The sequence below is a fragment of the Osmerus mordax genome, chromosome 15, assembly GCF_038355195.1.
Source record: "Osmerus mordax isolate fOsmMor3 chromosome 15, fOsmMor3.pri, whole genome shotgun sequence".
NCBI lineage: Eukaryota > Metazoa > Chordata > Actinopteri > Osmeriformes > Osmeridae > Osmerus > Osmerus mordax.
Genome location: NC_090064.1, coordinates 11043515 through 11065621, shown reverse-complemented (window position 1 = coordinate 11065621; position 22107 = coordinate 11043515). Strand labels below are relative to the sequence as shown.

The 22107-nt window shown below is 46.1% G+C and overlaps 2 protein-coding genes across 2 annotated transcripts in view; one reads left to right on the top strand and one right to left on the bottom strand.

Moving 5' to 3' along the window:
- arxa (aristaless related homeobox a) lies at window positions 1-7019 on the top strand. The gene is made up of 5 exons (XM_067251918.1): window positions 1-227; window positions 669-1230; window positions 2864-2909; window positions 4722-5047; window positions 5538-7019. The coding sequence occupies exons 1-5, from the start codon at window positions 41-43 to the stop codon at window positions 5797-5799; spliced, it is 1383 nt and encodes a 460-aa protein (XP_067108019.1). The 5' UTR covers window positions 1-40; the 3' UTR covers window positions 5800-7019.
- A 3044-nt stretch (window positions 7020-10063) lies between these two features.
- The window catches only part of pola1 (polymerase (DNA directed), alpha 1), a 32814-nt gene continuing 20770 nt past the window's right edge, over window positions 10064-22107 (bottom strand). Inside the window, exons 35-37 of the mRNA XM_067252145.1 lie at window positions 20741-20857; window positions 15503-15584; window positions 10064-11235 (exon numbers count right to left, since the gene is read on the bottom strand). Coding sequence (XP_067108246.1) covers window positions 11096-11235; window positions 15503-15584; window positions 20741-20857 — 339 coding nt within the window. The 3' untranslated portion in view covers window positions 10064-11095. The remainder of the gene's footprint in view (window positions 11236-15502; window positions 15585-20740; window positions 20858-22107) is intronic.

The following is a 22107-nucleotide window of genomic DNA, read 5'->3' as shown; positions in this document are numbered from 1 at the left end:
AACGCACGCTCTGTCGAATAAGACATCGCAACAGATCAAAATGAGTGGTCAGTTTGAGGAAGATTTCCACGATCGGGGCGAACGAAAGAGTAAATCGCCCACTCTACTTTCTTCGTATTGTATAGATAGTATACTGGGCCGTCGGAGTCCCTGTAAAGTAAGGCTGATAGGGGCGCAAAGTTTGACAGCCCTGCCAAGCAGAGGAGAAATCAACAAGCCGACAGAAGGTAAGCTATCCTCCGCAAAACGCCCAGACACGCTGTGATTTGTCAGTAGTCTAGCCTACTCTGTGGGTAATTGTCAGCAAAATAACAGTTCACGGTAATCTAATAAAACTGGCAGGATGAACGACGAACCATAGCCTACTGTAAAGTTAGTTTAAGTTAATTTCAACTCTGGCATTAGGGTTTACAGGCTATTATTATTTAGGCTCACATTACCTTGTTCAACAGACTAGACCTTTTGATGTGTCGAACATAGTCATAATTAAATAGTTTTTTGTAAATCTGTACATAAATATATTTTCAGTTGGAAATTGAAAAGTCTAGAAAACTGTTTTCTCGGGGCCTTCGTTAATGCCATTCAACCATACGCTTTTCACTGCTGTTCACTACATTTCTGTGTACTCGCGCATTGCTCCAACATCTTTGCCCTTTGGCATCTCATAGGCTCGACTAAAGATCCCCTGTCTCTCGACACCGACATGCACCTGCCACCTAAGCTGCGACGGCTATACGGGCCTGGGGGAAAATACCTTCACGATCACGGGGAGAAGTTTGACAGGGAGCGGCTCCTGTTGGATCAAGCCTGTGATAGCCTCAAAATCAGCCAGGCGCCGCAGGTGAGCATCAGCCGCAGCAAATCCTACCGGGAGAATGCGTCCCTAAACCGGGGTGAGGGAGGCCAGAGCCCTGGAGAAGGGTCCGACGACGGCAGTCTGGGATTGGTGGAACTGGGCCCGTTGAAGTTCGAAGAGGATGCAGGAAAAGAGGATGAGGCGTGCGGGGACACATCAGGTCTCTCCCCCAAGGACGAAGAGAGGGAGAGCCACGCCGGGGATGGGGACGTGAGGGACGGGGAGGACAGCGTGTGTCTGTCCGCAGGCAGCGACTCGGAGGAAGGGATGCTGAAACGTAAGCAGAGAAGATACAGGACTACATTTACAAGTTACCAGCTTGAAGAACTAGAAAGAGCTTTCCAGAAGACGCACTATCCTGATGTGTTCACCAGGTAAGGAACAAATTATTTTAGGAAAGGTGCGCATAAATATATAGCCTACTAAAAATAAATTGTTTTTGTCTATTGGAATACGAGGAAGAGTTGACATGCATATCATATTAGCTTTTAGTATCCTAGTAACCTAGTAAGCTACCAAAACTGATTTAGCCTAATTAAAACTCAGCAAAAACATGTTGGCTATTGGTACCCCGCCGCCTTTTTATTTATTGTTTACAGTTATTGACATGAATTGTATTATTGTAGTTATTAGGCCTATTATTATTATTATTATGCTTATATTGTTTTTAGTATTTGACCTAATAACGCATCTCAAACAAAGCATGGAATTTGCTTGAATGAATAGCCTAGGCCTAGCCTATTAAACAATCAACCACCTGTGCACATCTGCAATAATCAGGCCAATAAGAATTGCATATTGGCCTGAGGTTATAGGGTATTTAATAATATACTCTCTATAAATAGAGATTTGTGTTTGAGGCAATGCAATCCGGCGTAAGCCCACACAATAAGGTAATATGGTAGCACTTAAAGGATTGTGTTATGAATGTAGGCTAGGCTACCTTAGCATATTGTTCTGCGTGATATTGATATCACTGCCACAGGCCTAAAGATTAGATGATAGGTCCCACGTCTTATGTTGAATGCATTCAACCAAAATGTAGGCCTGCTTTTACGTTTATAGGGCTTTCCAAGCTCAAGGGTATAAGACGCGCGCTCAAACACACCCACACACACAGACACGTTGACGCATTATCAGCTATCATTTATCTGACAAGAATGATGCCTAAATGGCTTAATATCTGAACTTAAATTTTCATTAAAAAAATTGTAACAATATAGCCAATTATTTGGTTGTATGCTGAGCCATGCAATGATGTCTGCTATTTCAAGAAAATGCAGTAAATTTAGCGAGTATAGAACTTCCAATTACAATAGGCACCTTATTAATTGCCTTCTATCAAATGGCATATGATACATTATGATTATAGCCTGTGATATTATATTATTTAATTAAATAGGATAAAATTCAGGTAAGAAATAGGGTTCCGAGTTTCTGATCAAGGATATAGCTGTAAGATAATACAGTATTGACAGACACATTGGTCGGATGTGTGCCTGCATATGTCTGCAGGCACAGAATGTTCAACTTCAAACTAGGTTAGGCCTCACCTCCAACGGGACGGATTACATGATAGGCTACTTCACATGTTGGCTTCTTGGATTTCTTTTTTAGAGTTTATTAAAACAAATCTAATAATAATAAAGACAAATAAAAAATAAAAAACATTTGTATGGCGAATTGTAATTTGTTTGGGTCTGCATGGGCCTAAAATTTCAGTAAAATGTTGACACTATTTGTGTAAGTCGCCTATTGTTTTGAACAAGTTAATAATGGCTATATAGCCTATATAGCCTATACAAGAGACAATAATTTATGATCAGTAGCCTGTTATGATTACTCTCCAACCTCTGAGAAAATAGCCTAATCAAACGCGGCCCGCGGTTTTCCTTCTTGAAAGAAAAAAACTAATGGTTGTCTATTGTTGACATTAAGAAGACAAAAAACAAAACATCGAAAAGCATAGTGACTAAAATTGACCCGTAACCCTTTTTGCATTTTCAGAGAGGAACTTGCAATGCGTCTGGATCTCACTGAGGCACGCGTTCAAGTAAGTAACCTCTATTTACGTATTGCTAAATGTTGACCTATATATTTTTCGTTTTGTTGCACACTTTCCCAGATGGAAGCGGATTATTGCCGCATATCATTGCAGTTTCAAGGATGATTGATTCTCTTTAGTAGGCCTAGGAATTTCTGCACATACACCTATTTCTGACTATGGCATCTCCAAGCGAATTATTTGTGTGGACCTACAAAACAAATAGGGCCTATACTTCATTTTCAACCATATAGGCCTACCTTTTTATTAATTGTCATACACAAATTAAAATTAAACAGAAGCTAGATCGTCTTGCGATTTACAGCCTATAGTTCCTTCATTAAACCAATTTTACAGGTACCGGTTGTTTGTGAGGGCTTTGCCTAATGCAAGCCAATTGCACAGTATGAATTGAGGCAGCTAGAGAGGGCTATTTGAGACAATGATGTATTACTCTAAAATGTGTTAAATGGCCCCAATTGCTGCGCAGGGAAGGACCTTCCTGTTATTGAAAGTTATTACATGCGATTGGGGACATTTTAGTGGCAATTAAGCGAACGCAGACGATTCATAAAAGCTCACTTAGTGCAAGAGCAAACACTGGCTATTTCTGGAATATGCTGGTGTCTGAATTCCCATCACTGGGCAAAGTGGGGAGAGAGAAAAAAATTGAGAGGGAGGGAGAGAGAGAGAGAGAGAGAGAGAGAGGGAGGGGGAGAGAGAGAGAGAGAGGGAGAGAGAGAGAGAGAGGAAGACAGTGAGAATGAAAGAGAGTGACGGGGAGTGGATAGATATAGGGTGGCGGGATAATGCTATTTGATTTCCCATTATGTGATTGCAATAGACCTGCATTGATCCGATGCTTTGCACTTGGAGCGAATGAGGGACCATTAAAAGTGTTTGCGTCGCCCCCTCCCTTCCCCTCCGCTGAGAGCGTGTCGTGCATGTCGAAGCCCCGGGCTCATAACCAAAGAGACCGTTCAAACACGGTGGAAGCTCCGGGGTTATGGCCGATGTAAAACAACAGATGTCTCTTTGGGGACCGTAGGTGAACAAATCACTTAAGGGGCGCCATCAGGAGGTGATAAAAACTCATAAATTCCCGAGGGGCCATGTAATGCTAAACAGCTTTGGGAATGACTTGCGTGTGTGCCACTGTCGATCAAACACACCCATTCAATCACTTTCTTATGTTGACATTTTCCCATTGTCAGAGGCCGTATTTCAGTAGCGCAAACTGAGCACAGTGGATGCGTGGGAAAGTTAAATACACTTTAGTGTAGGCCTACTGGTTCTACATTTTAAAGAATTTAATTTAAAGCGCATTAATTGTTATTGGACTCAGTTCTGCGGTTATTTTCTCAATCTTTTGTTAACACGACTCTTAATTATCACGCCCCACCCTCGATCTTGGTCTGCTAGAACCGGATTTTAATTAGCAAACTTAGACTAACGGACCGTGAGTGCGCGGGGTTTAGTGCGATAGTAATTACTGTTGACTTTCCGCCTATTTGCCACCTTCTGAACCGTGGAGCGACGGGCTCTGAGATTTCTTTCATGCAGACATTGGCAGAATTTCATTTAGAGCCATCTGACAAGAGCCCGAGTGGAAATAACCAATACCTTAATGATGAATCACTGTCAGGTCCAAATGTTATCATATGATCGACCATTTTCAGGATTATAAAATATGAAGGGGTCAAATTGAAACTTTCATACTAGAAATTATTTATGCTAGTAGTTTTTCCCTTTCACTCTCTCCAGTCATGTTCCTTCAAGTCTTCCCTCTCTCTGACCTCCAACCTTCCTTCTATTCCTCAGGTGTGGTTTCAGAACCGCCGGGCCAAGTGGAGGAAGCGAGAGAAGGCCGGGGTCCAGGCCCACCCCTCAGGTCTGCCCTTCCACAGTCCCCTGGCTGCAGCCCACCCTCTCAGCCACTACCTGGAGGGGGGCCCCTTCCCCCCCCACCCCCACCCTGCTTTGGAGTCTGCCTGGACTGCCGCCGCCGCTGCCGCCGCCTTCCCGGGGCTGGCTCCACCCCACAATGGTTCAGCCCCGCCCCTGGCCACACCCCTGGGCCTGGGCACTTTCCTGGGCACTGCGGCCATGTTCCGCCACCCGGCATTCATCGGACCCACCTTCGGCAGGTGAGCACCTAGGTACCTCTACCCTGACATTTATGATGCAACTTCCCCTATGTGTGTCTGTGTAGGGGGGGGGGGGGGACATTTTGGATATGTTCTAATACACTCTGTGTGTGTGTGTGTATGCTAATGAGAATCATTGTGTTAGCTAGCTCCTCAGTCTCACTGTCACTTTGCCTGTCAGTGTCACTAATTAGGCCCCAGTCTCATGCTGCAGCCCCCAAGCTGTGAGGGAAGGTCTGGAGCCAGAATCCACCCCCTCCTCCTTCACTGGAAACCCTGGGCATCCCCCTATTTATGATATTCATCTGCTCTGATAACGCTTGGATTGAAATAGCATAGATACAGAATTTTAATCTCTGTCACCATATGTTTGAGACACTTGTAACAGGAATGATATGTTTGAATCCTCCCAGTGTATTTTGTCAATCGTATTTTATATATTTCATGTCTTTATAATTCTCCCTTCTTTTTGGTTTTCTTTTTTCGTCAGGCTGTTCTCCAGTATGGGTCCACTGACCAGCGCTTCCACCGCCGCCGCACTCCTCCGTCAGCCAGCACCGCCAGTGGAGAGCCCCTCCCACCCCGCCCCGGTGCTGTCTGACCCTTCCTCCTCCTCCCCCTCTTCCTCGGCCGCAGCAGACCGCAGGGCATCCAGCATCGCTGCTCTGCGCCTCAAGGCTAAGGAACACTCAGCTCAGCTCACTCAGCTCAACATCCTGCCAACTGGAGCTCCAGGCAAGGAGGTGTGCTGAGGCGCGCTCTTACCCGAGCAGGGGCCCTCTCTCCTGGGCTTACAGTCCAATCCCTGCCCCCTCATACCTCTGGAGCAGTTCGCTCACACTGACATCCCTCACCTTCCATACCTCAAAAGCGCCCCCCCCCCCCCCAACAAAAAGCACAACCAAATTCACAGAATACTGGCTAACTGGAGCGCTGTGTGGGTGCACACATACCACTACCAATTATAATCCACTAACCACACCACTAAACACAGCGCTACTTCCTGGTTCACTAGGTTCACATCCTGCTTGTGTTCATCCTGCTTGTGTTCATCCTGCTGTGCGATGCCGCATCTACAGACTAACTCGGATCAACCACACCTGCTGCTCCCGCTAGGTGGATAATGGTACTTGAAAACTAAGGCCAGAACCACACACACACACGCACAAGAGGATGGACGGAAGATCATGAGAGGAACAAGAACTGGAAGGAAATGGATTCTGTTGAACCTGGAAAACATCATGCAGTGCTCAGAACCTTGCCCCTTGATCCATGCTGATCATGCTGGAATGATAGTACGGATCATGAACCCACTCGTCAAAAGGTCGCCATGCCAAAGGAAATAGTCAATAGACCTTCCATAGACTTCTCTGCAGCCTTGGCCAATATAACCAGCATCTAGTTTGTTCTCTGTTGGCACTAGACACGTGAGCAAGAGCCTCCATTTGAAATGCAGTTTTCAGTAGTGATTTCAATAAAGGGATCATGAGCCAAACAAATACCACTCAATGTCATATTGGCCAACAGAGTTAATTTGATTCCAGGACAAACAAAGAGAAGTTAGGTTGTACCAGACACCCATGGCTGCACTGTGGGAGAGGATACTGTTAATACTATTGTACATTTTTGGAAAAAGGCAAAAAATGATAATTTTCAGAACTGAGTCCTGTATATTTCAAGGAGACTCTGTTTTGAGCAGTTGCACTTGGTGTAGTGTCGTATGAATGTTGCCCTGTGTAGAATTTCACCTGTGTTAATGAAATATTAGTATTTTAGATCATTATTTATGTCAAACCTGTGTCCCAAGGGATTGAGTGAAGGACAGGAGTTATTTGTGATTGTACATTTCTGGTTTAGTATTGAAGAGGAGAACATATTTGAATAAATGACGCTGATAAAAGGAATTATCTTTTATTATTTCCAACCATCATAGAATTGAAATAGGTCTGAACCAGAAATCAAACCTGTGAAATAGAACTATAGAAATATTAATAAAATTGTTATAAAATAACTTATGTTTTCTGTCTTCAATAATATAAGTATACATTGAAAATGTTCGCATTACATGGATAGTAATCTTTCAAATTAAATAGATTTAAATGATTTTATTCAAATTCAATTTCATATTCAACTATTTTAATGTATAGGATTATTTAGCATCTACTGGGCTAAGTCCTGTAACATTTAGATGAGAAAAATGCATTCCCTTGCATTTCAATTAACAATTGTCCTTTGGAAATGCTAGATTTCATTGGGTCTAAAATGCAGGACAATGAAAGAAAAAAGTTGAGAGGCAAACCGCTCAAAAATTCAAAGGTATTTAGCAATCGGCTCGATGGCCATCTTGAATAAATGAAAGAGAAAATGAATTAGGAGGCTAATGGCAAATAATTCAGTGCCGCTGCGTGCGTCTGGTCTCTTCAGTTCAGTTGACAAAATAAAGACCCATATATTCATGAGGTAATCCCTACATGTGAACGCGCTACAAAGGCGAGGGTTTTCAATTAGAGCGTCCACTTTATCCGCGCTCCTTCACGAAACTCGCTTTAACATCCTTTAAAGGCCCTAAATTGGTCTTAACATCTGTAATACCATGTCGATGGAAGCGGGTTCCATTGTCATTAATGAAGTAACAAACCACTTTATCAAAGTCTTTCTCTGGAGTCCCCCATAGTCTCCACATCTTCCACCTCCCTCGGTTAATTCCCAAATCCCCTCCTCTGAATCTCACGCGCGAAGCAGCCCTATTACAGCAATCAATGCGCGCCTTTCAGTGAAGTCATTCTCGCTCGTTTGACCCGTTCATGGTACCGCACCAAATCGCATGAAATTACCCCGTGGATTAATTTAGCAGGGCATACTCATTTATTGGTTGCTTCGGTGAAAAACCTTTCAGTAGTCTTGTTTTATCAGCTTTCATCCTAATCTCCGTATTCATTCTAAAGCTGCTAACAAGCATTACATTTCAACAGAAATGTTCTAGGCCTATGGGATGGATGGAAGTGCAGTTGGATAAGGTGTGACTCTGTGTGTGTGTGTGTGTGTGTGGGGCGGGGGGGCTTTATATATAAATTTTGGATACGTTTTGTTCTATTAAGCCTGCGTACACGCCTCTTTTCTTCTGAATGACATTGGCCCAACAGACCAACTCAATCTGACATGTCATGCATGACAAACTGAACTCTGATCTATAGTTATGCAAAGAGAGAAAGAAAACAATTTTCTCTTATGGACTAAAATCCTCAGCACAACGTGAACTCTGAGTGTTTTTGAAATCTCTTTCTATAAAAACTATCAGAGCATGTTTTCTGTATAGGGCCACATGTTTTTATGAGATTGTCCAGGGCGCTTTAATCTTATTGTGAATATAACTAATGAATAGCAAACCAATTTGTCCCTAATATCTCGGGAATGCCGGGCACGATCCGGGAGGCGGATGACCTGCTGGGCGCCAGGCTTAAACTTCTTTCCAGGGCAAAAAAAGAGGCGAGAAAATTGAAATGGTGTCGTCCAAGCAATAATAAAAGCACATTCATAGACATTACACGGGAAATTGAATATTTTGAACATTTGTTCCTTCCCGGAATTGCCATATGGTCATTGCCTCAGACGCCGTATGCGCGAGTTGGATAATACATGTTGTCAGCATATGAAATGTCTAAATGATCACATTTAAAGTTTAAAAGGGGTCATTGGAGGAAAGAGAAAAACGACATGACTTGCACCTAATTCCCATGAGTATGGCTTCATTCTTACGTTATTGTCTGCGGCCTACAGGTGTCTATAGAAAAAATAGTTCCACAATGGCGCTCCCATTTTCATCATTGCTATTCCTGCCTTGCTCTATTTGCGACTGATTTGACCGCTGATTTCCGATTCTCCAGGGCTTCGTCTCCCCCACCAGGTCCCTCATAGAGAATAGGCCCAATCACTCTGCGACTCACCCGACTCACTCCTCTCTCAGTCCCCGGGAGAGAGGCTCTAAAAGGCGCTTTGATGAACTGCCTCGCCTCCCTCGGAGGAGCGGAGGAGATCGCGCAATGAAAGACCTGAATAGCGGCCCTGGCACTCGGGTCTCTTTTAGATCGCCCCTTAATTCCCGTCTCTTTCGCTCTCATCCAATTAGCTCAGTGTATTAAGCGGTTTATCGTCTCATAGCCGCCCTTTCAGCCCGAACAAGGGGGATACTTTGCAATAGGACCAGCTCTCCTTTTGACACCCTTTCTGGTACTTACATGTTCCACCGCGCTATGAATAATAGGGACAGAATAGACCACTAATTCCCTCATCAAAGAATACCTTGTCCGCCGCTTTGCTCAACAACGCCATTCTGGTCAAAAAGACAGGCAATAAAGCTTAACATAACAAAAAAAGAGACTCATTCGCTCTTATTAGCTTAGCCAGGTCGAATTAACGCGAAGGCTTGGGTTGGTAGTTACACAAAAAGCCCACGTTCATTCATTGAGACACGCATCATGGAGCTTGGCACAACCATAATTATTCTGTACTGTAATCTTAGAAATACAAGGCATAGTGTAGACCTGTCCTCTCCAAAGACTCCAATGAGTATTTTTTACACCTTCAAATTGAAAGTGATGTTATAAATAGTGTGTTTATGTAAATGTTGCCCCCCCCCCTCCCTGCACAGACACAAGCAAACACTATGGTTGCTGAATAAGTGCAGCCCACTTAAAGTCGATTCTACAAGTCGCTGGTGTGGGCCGTAAGTGATTTCTAAAGCACCAGTATTTATGGAAATTGGCATTGGGGTTGAGAGCAGAAATCATCAATCACCTATCTTTTCTGAACACAAAAATGAATTGTGGTTTTTACACCATTGGCTAAAAAGGTCCAGCGATGGGCCCCTTACTGTATATGAATTCTGATTGAGTCCAGTTATAGTGTGTAAAGACAAGTGTGGGCAGCAAGTATATCATGGAAATGGAAAACAGATGGAATAACACAGATTTCTAATTGAAATTTTATTGATATTTCTGTATTAAATGACGTATCAATATCAAAACACTTGATCGAAAGTTCACAGATCACGACAAAGTGAAAAAACAAACAAAAAACAAAACAATTACAGTACATATAATAAAAACAGTTACCAGGAATAGGTTGGAATGAACAGATCTAATGACATCACTTAAACAGGGCTTAGTTAAAAAAAAGTTTGATATGGAGACAAGAGCGCTAACGCCCTCTCTAACCCCATCTCATCCACCATTGTCCTCCTTCCCCGTTCATCTCCCTCTCTTTCTCTCGTACACAGGGTCTGAATTGGGAGGTAATCAAAACAAGTGTCCAATCGCTACAGGAGTTCAGTGGAATCGGCGGCCAGGGTGCGTATCATTGGCTAATTGCCATGCTGTGGAGTAGCCAGGGAGCGCTGTTGAGAAGCCCTATCAGAGCAAAGATATCGGGACTGCCCTCACCTCTGCTACACACTATCCTTGCCAAATAACACACACACACACACACACACACACATATCAGCGCCATAACCCAGGACTCAATCTTCCCACCAGCCATTGAAGTCTGATTGCTACCCCCCTTTGCGTGGGCCAATAGGGGTGAGGGGGGTCAGGGGATGAGTGAGTGACAGAATGACTGTGTGTGTGGAGGAGGGTAAAAATGTGATGGGTCTTTATCCTTATAATGGTTTCATAATCGGCAGACGAGACAATGAGTGCAAGAGTAAATACCTGTAATTACTATAAACTTATGCGCACAGACACTTCCAACCCAAGGCCCCAAAAGTCAGGTTTGTGAAACATGGCACTGCTGACCAAACCACCATCACATTATATTACACACACAAATGCCAACCGTGTCAAATATATATCTACAAACATCACCTGAGTCATTACGCCACTCAATGATGGCATGAGAACATGAATTGAAACCCAAGTCAAATGACCAATAACATTAGACCAGAAGGCGGGACATGTCCCTACCAAGATACCAGTAGGACGCTCGGGAAACCAGTCAGGTGTCTTGAGATGCCCAGCGACCAATGAGGGCGGTGGGTGTTGGTGAGGGACTTTACTTAAGGGAGGCGAAGGCCTGGAACAGCTTGGCCAGGTCGACGTCGGAGTAGCCACTGGCAGCCAGGGCGCGGTCTGGAACCTCCTTTAACTTCTTATAAACGTCCTTCGCCGCATCATGGGCATTGATAGACTTTCCTTGGGATAAAGAGAAAGGGAGAGAAATGTTAGTCATTGACATTTAGTCTTGTTAAGGTATCACATCCACAAAATTCGACAATCCCACCAGTTCACACATTCGGCAGTGTGTTGGCCTTTCAAAACCAGGCGAGGAGAGGACTAGGAGAGAAAAGGTCCCTCTATGTGCTGTAATGAAAGCTGTGAGATGTATTTCCCTCTGTACTGGACACTTCACAGATCCATAACAGCAGTAGGACGATCACTCTGAGGTGATGGTCCCTCCGGGGTCGATGGCAACACACAAGCCTGTGCGCTCCCACACACAGGGCCATGGGATCGATCCCAGGACCCACCAGGATGGTGGTGGTGGGGTTGTCGATACTGGCCCTCTCTTATCCCCCTCAGGAGGGCCTGGGGAGCAGTGGCCCTCTGCCGGCAACATCCATGGCAGTTTGGACAGTGACATGTCTCTCTATACCAGGAATGTGCGCATGTGTGTTATCGGGGCAAGATCAGCCGTTTGGCCATTCATCCATCTGCCACTACAGTTGTGCACTTCTATCAGCTCAGCTGTCTTCCTGGCTGGTGCATTAGTGGCTGTTGTATAAATACGGAGGGATTGACTGGCCCAAGAGAACAAAGGTTAAACACCAGATGGATGGAGAGGGTAACATACACACACACACACACACACGCGCAGTATGACACGAAAGTACAAAACTGGCAGATACATGCACATAGGCAACTAGATATGCACCTCCAGCCACACCACACACACTAGCAACACCACACATAGCAATAACACACACACACACACATAGTGACACAATCACCACCAGCAACTATTACCAGATAATACTCACCTCTAGAAAAACGAGAGATGGAGGGAGGGAGGGGGGGAGAGAGACTAGGAGGGAGTGACAGAAGAGGGAGGGAGAGAGAGCAGAGAGTACAAGCAAGAGATGGAGGGGGGGACTATTTATCAGAGGAATAGAGAGGGGAGGCAGAAGGAAGATGATGCATGATCAAGCGAAAGCAATCATGTCATCATTTCTGAAAGGTAGGAGAAAATAATTCTCTTTTTCTTTTTTTTTCTCCCTCTCCTCCTTTTCTTCGTTTTCTTTTCCACCTCAATCACTGTGTGTGGAGGGGATAAAAGAATGATTTAAGAGTCAGAGAGGGAGAGAGAGGGAGGGAGGGACGGTGCCCCCAGTAAGTCTCTGCTCAGTAGGGGTTGGCAGTTCAAATGGCCTACCTCAAAAAGAGGGAGAGGGAAGGAGAGACAGAAGCAGAGAGGGAGAGAGCAGGAGAAGGACAGAAGAGAGGCGGCGGCGATGCAGGCGAGAGAAAAGAGAAGAGAAAGAAACGGCAAGAGAGGTGAAACACGCGCAAATGATGTTCAACAATCACCGTACTCTTAAGGTGGGCGACACACACACTCTCCCACACGAGTGTGTGCTGCCGTTGCGGCGAGTGTATCGGGGGCTCTGTACGCCCTAACTAGGTGTAAATACAATAACAAGCCTGTAATTAAGTGAGCATGATGAAGTTAATGGAGATCGGCCATTCCGTCCACCGCATACATGAATATTCTATTAGCTGGTAGCGGGCAGCTGCAATAGCAGTTAATTTAATCACCACTCAGAGCACAGGGAAACTTCTTTGTGTGAGTGTAATTGCACAGAATGAATAATTGATTTGACAATCGCACCCGCAGATTTGCCACCCCGTTTTGGGCTTGCAGGAAGGGAAGGAGGGAGGTGATGAGACAGAGAGAGAGAGAGAGAGAGAGAGGGGGACGAAAGCGGAGGATGGAGGAGGGGTGAAGGAGGATGACAGAGAGTAAGAGAAAGAGAGGGAGAAAGAGAGAGAGAGAAAGAGAGAGAGAAAGAGAGAGAGAGAGAGAGAGAGAGAGAGAGAGAGAGAGGAGGAGGGCTGGTGTGCCGTGGTGAAGAGAGGTGTCAGGGACGATGTGGGTAAATGGATCATTAGAAAAGCGTAGCTCAAGGACAATTTATATTTTATCAATGCGGCGAAATTACATTATTGCTCACACACGCAATCATACTGCCCACACTCAAGACTGAGACACAGGGAGAGAGGGAGGGAGGGGTGAGGGAGGGAGGGGGGGGGGGTGGAGCGAGCGACAGAAGAAAAGGCAACAGATAGACGGAGAGGAAGGGGGAGAAAGAGAGACAGAAACCTGACAACGTGGAATGATTTGAACAACACTGATATGGGATGTTTCTTTTCTTAAAAAAAAAAAAAAAATGAGCAAGTGTTTTTTTCGGCAGTGTGTATGTCTGTGTGTGTGTGTGTGTATTCTATTAGAGCTCTCCTGCCGCGGATGAAATTACCTCCATGTTTTACTCAGTCGCAGCAATCAGGCACAATGTGATGTACATGTAGATCAGTCACTTTCCCTCAATCTCTCACACACATATACAGTGAGAGTGTGTGTATATACACACATACACATTGTATAGTAGGATGTGTGTGTGTATACACACACACACACACACACACACACAAATATATATACACATAGGGATCCAATACATTCACATTGTCTCTCATACACTTTTGCAGTGTGTGTGTGTGTGTATAGGGTTGCAAAATAATGTGTTAATTTAGATATTGATATGCGAGTAATCTAGATAAATTCATTACAAAGAATGTCATTAATTTAATTTAAAAAATGTCATCGTTTGGCAGCCATAATATATACACGCAGTACATACACATTCTCTCACACATAAAGACACATGCATTCAAACATAAACAATCACACTCTCACACACAATGGTTTGAAGGGGCACTAGAAGATTTTTATTTTTTTAAGAGAGGGAAAGCTTGTGATAAAAGCAAAGGTCACGGAGTGCTGTGAGAAGTTCCACCCCCCCCACCCCCCCAGCACGTGTACAGGACATGGGCTCAGCCTGGTAATCTAAGCAGTGTGTCCCCTAGGTGTGTAATACAGTAATATGGGATATTACTGCCCCAGGACCAGGTGATGACACTTGAACCCTATACTTTATGGCAGCATGGGTGTGTTAGACTTAGTCCTAAAGACTCATCAGGATTTGGGGTTTTCAAATGGAGACATACGAGCAAAGTGATAGAAGGGTCTCTGAACATGATCCTTTAATTTCTATTATCACACACACTGACATGGACACAGACACACACTGACATGGACACAGACACACACTGACATGGACACAGACACACACTGACATGGACACAGACACACACTGACATGGACACAGACACACACTGACATGGACACAGACACACACTGACATGGACACAGACTAAAGGTTACTCCTGAGACTAAACTCAGAACAACAAGGAAAAAGAGAAAAAGAACCCGAGGGGAGGACGGCGGAAGGAAGTCAAGAACAGATTGGCCTTGATTTCTCACATCACAAAGAAAGTGCGAGGATAAGGAAGGCTATAATCATGTTAGCACCCCCCCCCCCCCCTTCCACCTCCTCCCCCCCCATCTCCATCCCAGTCCCACTATTCCGGCTCCCTCCATCTCCAGAGTGGTCATCTGTTGATTACACGTTATATTTACCTCCGCTGTCTCGCTCCGGCCAGCTTACACACAGACACACTCAGGCATACATACATAAATATTTAATCAAATAAATAAACCAGTTCACAGAGAGGCCCTTTCTAATCAAGTGACATCCATCAGAGAAGACTGTGGGGAAGAGGCCTTGTGGCGGGTGGCTACTGAGCATGCTCAGAACGTGGCGTTGCGTCTATTTGTAGGAGGGGGGAGGGGGGGAGGGGGGGCGGATATACGCTCCATGTCCCATTACGGGAGAAGGGCTATCCTTTCGCCTGCGCTCCTATTACTCCCCCTATCATTTCCCCAAATCTAAAACCTGTTTTCAATCAACACTGCCAAACGAGTGCCTGTCGAAGTGGGGTGGAGGGTGGGGGGTAGCGGAGGTAGAGCTGGACAGTGCGGGCAGGAAGGAGAGGGGAGAGAAGGAGAGCAGACGGATGGAGGGCCCTTTCCTTCTTTCTCTCGGTGATTGGAGCGATTGGAGCGTTTTGCATTCCATGTGTGTGTGTGATTGAATCCGTCTCCTAAATTAGGGCTGTCGACTGGAGGAGCCGAGCCTCCTTAATCCCCCCCACCACCACCACCCCCCCCGCCTTCCTGTGTGTGTGTGTGTGATTGTGAGAATGTTAATATTAATGTGATATGTTTATAAAAGTTAAGGCGTGCGGCAATTGTGTCCCTGATTGCCAGTGCGTGTGGCCTCACCTTTTCCACTGGCGAGCGCGTGATCCCAGTCGAAGATGAATCTGTAGAAGCACAGCTGGTTGTAGAGGGCCTTCTCAGAGTACTGTAGAGACGGAACACACGCCCGCGCACCTTTATTATCACAAACAATATTATCTGAACAACACGTTTAGACCAATCACAAGTCCCGTTTCATCGTGTTGCAAGCAGAGGTAACAACTAAACGCGACAGAAGCAAAGAACCTTTAAGCAGGTTAAATGACTGCTTTGCCTCTCTCACAGAGATGAAAGCAGCACAAGCCTTCCTACTCATCCTCCATTCTTCTAACCCTTATTTCTTTTCTCTCCGTTCATATATTCTCCCTACTCCCCCCCCCCCCCCCCCTTCCATCTAACTCCCTCCCCTCTCTGACATAATAAAGCAGGATACAAATTTGTTTGGTTTGTTAATCTCAGCGGCAATTAACTCTAGCCACACAACTGCCTGCCAGGGAGAGAGAGAGAGAGAGAGAGACGGAGAGACAAAGGGAAAGAGACAGAGGAATGGGTGAGAGACAACGAGTGAGGGAGAGAGAGAGGAGTGAGCAGAAGGCGTGAGAGACACAAACAGAGAGAGAGCAGAGGGTGAGTAAGAGAGAGAAAGAGAGAGAGAGGAAAAAGGAGGGAGAGAGAGTGTTAAAGAGAATGGGATCAGCCCTAAAATTACCTCCTTCGTAATAGTTTGTTGTGATAAGCCATTGTGAGAGAGGCAGCGGAACAGCAGTTGCTGTCAATTTGATTAGCCATTATACTGCATGTTTAATTGCAGCTATCGGGTCGTCATTTCCCCCTGTTCAACTGAAGAGGCCATGAGACACCCCAACCCCACACACACGTCAGGTGTGCGTGTGTGTGGAGGATGCCGTTATTATGATGCCATTTCCCTGTGTGTGTGTGTGTGTGTGTGTGTGCCGTGGCCACTTGCAATGCGTGTATGGTGATGACTGAAGACAGGAATGGAATGTTTGTGTGTATGTTTCGGCATGGTTGCGTGTCTAGCCCGTGTGTGTAATGGGGGTGTGTGTGTGTGTTTTTAATGGTCCTCGATGGCTGTCCATGTAAACCGCACAGCTGTTGACCCACGATGCACTGCCTGGTCAACGACTAAGTGATGCATCCCATAATGGAGCAATGGTTACCGTTGCCAATGCAAAGCTGTTCAGGCACAAACAACACACACACACACACACACACACACTCCCTCTCTGATATGCAGTACACAACACGCACACACACACACACACTCTCTGTGTGTGTGATTGTGGGTGGGCTAGAGAACTTGCAGGCTTTGACTGACAGGTGTCAAAAAGGCGTGGCTAAGATGTTACAGGTCGTTATTGAATTTAGAGCCCCCACACCAATCCCCCCCCCCCCCCCCCCATCAAAACACAACCCCCCCCTCCTCCACACACACACACACACACAATACACACACACACACACACACACACAGTGAGCTTCGTACCTCGGCTCACTGCTTTGTTCCAGTACTGACACCGTTTCAATTTGCACCACAAATCTGCAGCATTTTCAGGCTGGCTGCCTAAAGAGCAAACCAGCTGTGAAATTGCCTCTCTCTCTCGGGAGCTTTGGACCCCCCCCACCCCCACCCCCTCACCGCTCCCCCACCCCCCCGACTCCCCTCTTCCCTAACTAGCTACGCCTCACCCAGCGTACACACACACACGTCCAGAGAGAATGTGCACTTCCCTTTGCCATGCAGGGTGAACCTGAAGACTACAGGGGCAAAAAGGGGGAGGGAGAGAAAGGGACCAGAGACAGCGAGTGTGTAAGAAACAGAGAGAGAAAGAAGGAGATAAAGAATATAAATTGGTCTAAATCACTAAACCACAGCCAACAGTCTAAAATGGCCCACTGCTGTTCAGACAATGGACTCAGCACTCAAGATTCTCCCTCAGATTCAAACACACACACAAACACACTATACATTTAATAAATTCAATCTCCTACACACACACACTCAACAATCTCTAAACACTAAAGTACCAGATGGTCGCATTCTATTCGGATAAGGGCACTGTAATAGTCAGGTGTGTGTGTGTGTAGTCCTGTAGGTCATAAAATATGTGTGCTCACAAACATAGCAACTATCCAACTTCTGATGGCGCTGGGTCAAAATGTCACATCTGAGAGCCGTAGAAGTATACCTACACTTTCCTCTCCTAACAGTACCAGCTCTCCCCCACCCTGACCTAATCACACACCCCACCCCGCCAACACACACACACAACTGCTGCAGCTGCAGTTGAGAAAGGTGGAGAGAGAGAGAGAGAGAGGGAGGGATAGAATAACGTGGGGAAAGAAGTGGACGGAGAAATGTGGAGACGGAGAGACCGAACGAGAGACGGGGAGAGAGGGGTGTGAGAGAGATGCAGAGATAGACAGAGAAGGAGAGAAAGGCAGAGATAGAGAGAGACAGGGTGATATAGCAGAGAGAGACAGGGTGATATAGGAGAGAGAGACAGGGTGATATAGGAGAGAGAGAGAGACAGGGTGATATAGGAGAGAGAGACAGGGTGATATAGTAGAGAGAGAGATACAGGGTGATATAGGAGAGAGAGACAGGGTGATATAGGAGAGAGAGGCAGGGTGATATAGGAGAGAGAGACAGGGTGATATAGGAGAGAATGTGTGAGGAGAGTGAGACACAGAGCCAGGGTGATATAAGAGAGAGAGAGACAGGGTGATATAGGAGAGTGTGTGAGGAGAGTGAGACACAGAGCCAGGGTGAAATAGGAGAGAGAGAGACAGGGTGATATAGGAGAGAGAGAGAGACAGGGTGATATAGGAGAGAATGTGTGAGGAGAGTGAGACACAGAGCCAGGGTGATATAGAGGAGAGAATGTGTGATAGAGGAGAGAGAGGAATAGAAAACATCCCATCCCTCGTTAGCAGTGTGAACGGAGGCGGGGAGGGGGGGGTGTACATACCAGCGGCGTAATCGCTGCCGCTGGTTCGAGTAGTCACGGCGATCAGCTTCACAAGCCACCATAATGAGTCAATATATGTAAATCTTTACTCGGCAAACACGGCGGGAAACAAAGCCATTTAACTGGAGCCCGTGCCCGCTGCCTCTGCCGATTCAGCTCCGGTAATTTCTCCCCATTGAAATGCATAATTGCCTGCTATTTGAAGATATTCATGCTCAATTTTTGAAATTAATTTCAATTGGGGGGAAATGTAGAAATGTCAGCTCCAGTGAAAGGGATTTGATTTCAATTATCCTCGCTCAAAGGACTGTGATTTCCAAATACACTTAAGCAAAATTATGACAAGAATTTTTGTTCGGCGAAAATTCAGTGTTTAAAGAGCGATTAGGCGATAATGGCCCGGCTTTGAGCCGGGAGTGAATGCAGCCGTCTCTGTCTGAAAGGCACTCAATTATCTCTGATTGCTCCCGCTATAATGTATCAAATAGAGATACCTGCTATTGCCGTAATTTGTGTGAAAATTAACATGCTGCAATTTCCACTAGAGGGAAAAAAGAGCTCTAATGGGTGCCTGAGCGTACATCAATAAAACTGGGGGAGAGAGAGACAGAGGGAGAGAGAGGCTGAGGAAGAGAGAGAGAGGGGAAAGATAGAGAGGAGAAAAGGAAAGGGTGGGAGGTAGAGAGTGAGAGGGGAGGGAGGGAGAGAGAGAAGAGAGAGAAAGGGTGGGAGAGAGGAAGGGAGAGGGAGGGAGGGTTGAAGAGAGGGATACAAAGTGAGGGAGAGCACAAGGAGGGGAGGGGAAGAGAATGGAATAAAGGGGAAATGAAAAGACAGGAGAGAAATACAGCATGTGTGTGTCAGAGAGAGAGAGAGAGAGAGAGAGAGAGAGAGAGAGAGAAAGAGAGAGAGAGAGAGATGCTGCACCCCACATTAGTGCTGACAGGAAGGGGAGCATGTTAGAGATAGATAGAGTAAGAGAGAGGGGAGGAAAAGAGGGAGAGAAAGAGAAATTTAATTTACTGAAAATATTACAAATTGCACCTGTGCATAACTCCCCCAAATTACTTACCAATCAATGCAGAGTGCCTATTACTCCCCCATTACATGGAGATCAGATCACTCTCAGAATTTGTCCAAGAGAGGGGGGGAGAGCGAGTGAGAGAGACAGGGGGGGAGAGAGAGATTGAGAGTGACAAAGAGAGAACGAAGGCAGATGAAGGGAGAAAGATAGGCCAGGAGTTAGACTGAGAGGAGAGAGTGAGGAGAGAAGGGGAGGCGAGAAAAACAGCAATGCAGTAATAAGGGGAGGAGAGAGATACGGGGGGAACAAGCAGAGACAAAAGGAGACCAGTGCCGGGGATGGAGAGAAGAGGAAACCAGAGGGAACACAAACCCAGGACCTGGGATGAAAGGGAAGGCCAGTTGCAGGGGATGTGTAGGGGTGAGTTAAATGTTTTATTCAGTCGGCAGTTTAAAGTGCCAGGGTCTTCAGGCACGGAGAGCGAAGACTAAGTGGCTATGGTGACAAGAGAAATTGGCCTTTTGGTTTTCAACCTGTCGTCACATAACCAGACACACAGATAAGCAGAGAGAGAGAGAGAGAGAGAGAGAGAGAGAGATGGAGAGAGAGAGACGGAGAGAGAGAGAGAGAGAGACGGAGAGAGAGAGACGGAGAGAGACGGAGAGAGAGAGAGACGGAGAGAGAGAGAGAGACGGAGAGAGAGAGAGAGGGAGAGACAGGGAAAGGAAAAGAGAAGAAGACACGGGTGGAGAGATATGAGATGAAAAGAATGGGAAGAGAAAAGGGAGAGGGAGATGGGGAAGGACAGATGGGAGGGAAAAAAGGGAGGGAGGAAAGGAGAGGAGAAGAAGGGAGGCATGTAGGACTGGAACAGAAGGGAAAAAATCACTGAAAATCTCAAGGGGAGAATCTCTTTCGGATCACCAGTGCAGTTTAACAAAGTGTTCATAGAGCATCTGTGAGGTCAGCATGGTGGGTTTATGGCTGAATGTAACAGTGAGCCACTGTTAACACGCATACTGGCAGAGGACACTTATCATTTTGTGTGTTTGTATACAAATATTGAATGACCAAAACGGTGTGGATGGAGTGTGTGAGAGGAGAGGCGAAAAGTAGCAGAATAGAGGAGGGGAGCGGAAAGGAGAAGAGACCACCTAGGCTCCTTAACTGACTCCATAGCACCATCACCTGGACAAACCGTCTGCAACACATGGGAACTCGTGTGTGTGTGTGTGTGTGCTCTACCTCGGGTCGGAGAGTAGCTTTGGTACAGGCAGGGCAGATGGGCCCGTGGCGGGAGAAGGAGATGGGAAGCCTCCTGGTCCGGTTCTGACAGGCCTGGTCCTCACACACCAGCCAGCCCTGGGAGAGAGGGAGATGCATCACACACATCCTACACCACTTTTATCAGACACCCCACATCACTCAAACATTATAGACCCATCTGCGTCAGGCTTGTATTCTTTTCAGGTACTCCCTGGACGTCCATGTGATTAGGACCCCCCAGGATGAGTCAGTGCCCCTAGACAGGTGCAGTGCATCCCCCTCCCCCCCTCCTCCCTTCCTCCATCTCCAGCCTAGTCATTACAGGGGATCTTGGGGGTTAGGAGGGGGTTAATACCCATCTAATAACAGACCCCAGCACCATTGCCTTCTCTTTTCTCTTTGCTTCTATCCATCCATCCATAGGCTGGCTGGCTGGAGCCAGTGCTGCACCTGTCTCTTAATGTCGTCCATCAGCACCGTCACACCCTCGTCATCAACACACTCACACCCTCGTCATCAACACACACACACCCTCGTCATCAACACACACACACCCTCGTCATCAACACACACACACCCTCGTCATCAACACACACACACCCTCGTCATCAACACACACACACCCTCGTCAACAACACACACCCTCGTCATCAACACACACTCGTCATCAACACACACATTCACCAACAGACACAAACATACCATCACCACCATGCCCTCGTCACCACATCACACCTATCCTCATCACCAGCATACGTTCCACCATCAACCCCAACAAACACACTCAACAACAACACACAAAAACCCTCAATAACACACTAACACACACACACACAAGGTTTCCTGCAAGAGGAAGTGATGGAAGAGCACTGGACAGCTCTTTCCCCATCTCTTCCCAATTACAATTATTTCAAGCAGTCTGATTAACTGAAGGGTCTTTATATGCTTATGAGTCTTATTAGCCTGTGTTAACACACACACACACACACACACACACACACCCTTATCTCCCAGGTGTGTGAGCCACCAGGGTGACACCCTCCAGCATTGTGTGTCTGACCAGTATCAGAACTAACAGAGACGCATTTCCCATGATCCTCAGCCCTTTGTGTAGTCCCTCTGGCGTTGTTTAGATAATTAGTCCAGGCCCAAAGGCTTGTGGGTAAAGCTGTGAACTCTGTGAGATGGTAATTGAATTGAGACATATGTGCATGTTTGGTTTTCGTTGGGTGGGGATGGGGACCGACGAGGTGTGTGTGTGTGTGTGTGTGGTATCAGTGTATGAGTGTTTGATCCCCTGCCCCTTTGTGTTTGGAAGGACATCAGACTAAGCACACACTAATATT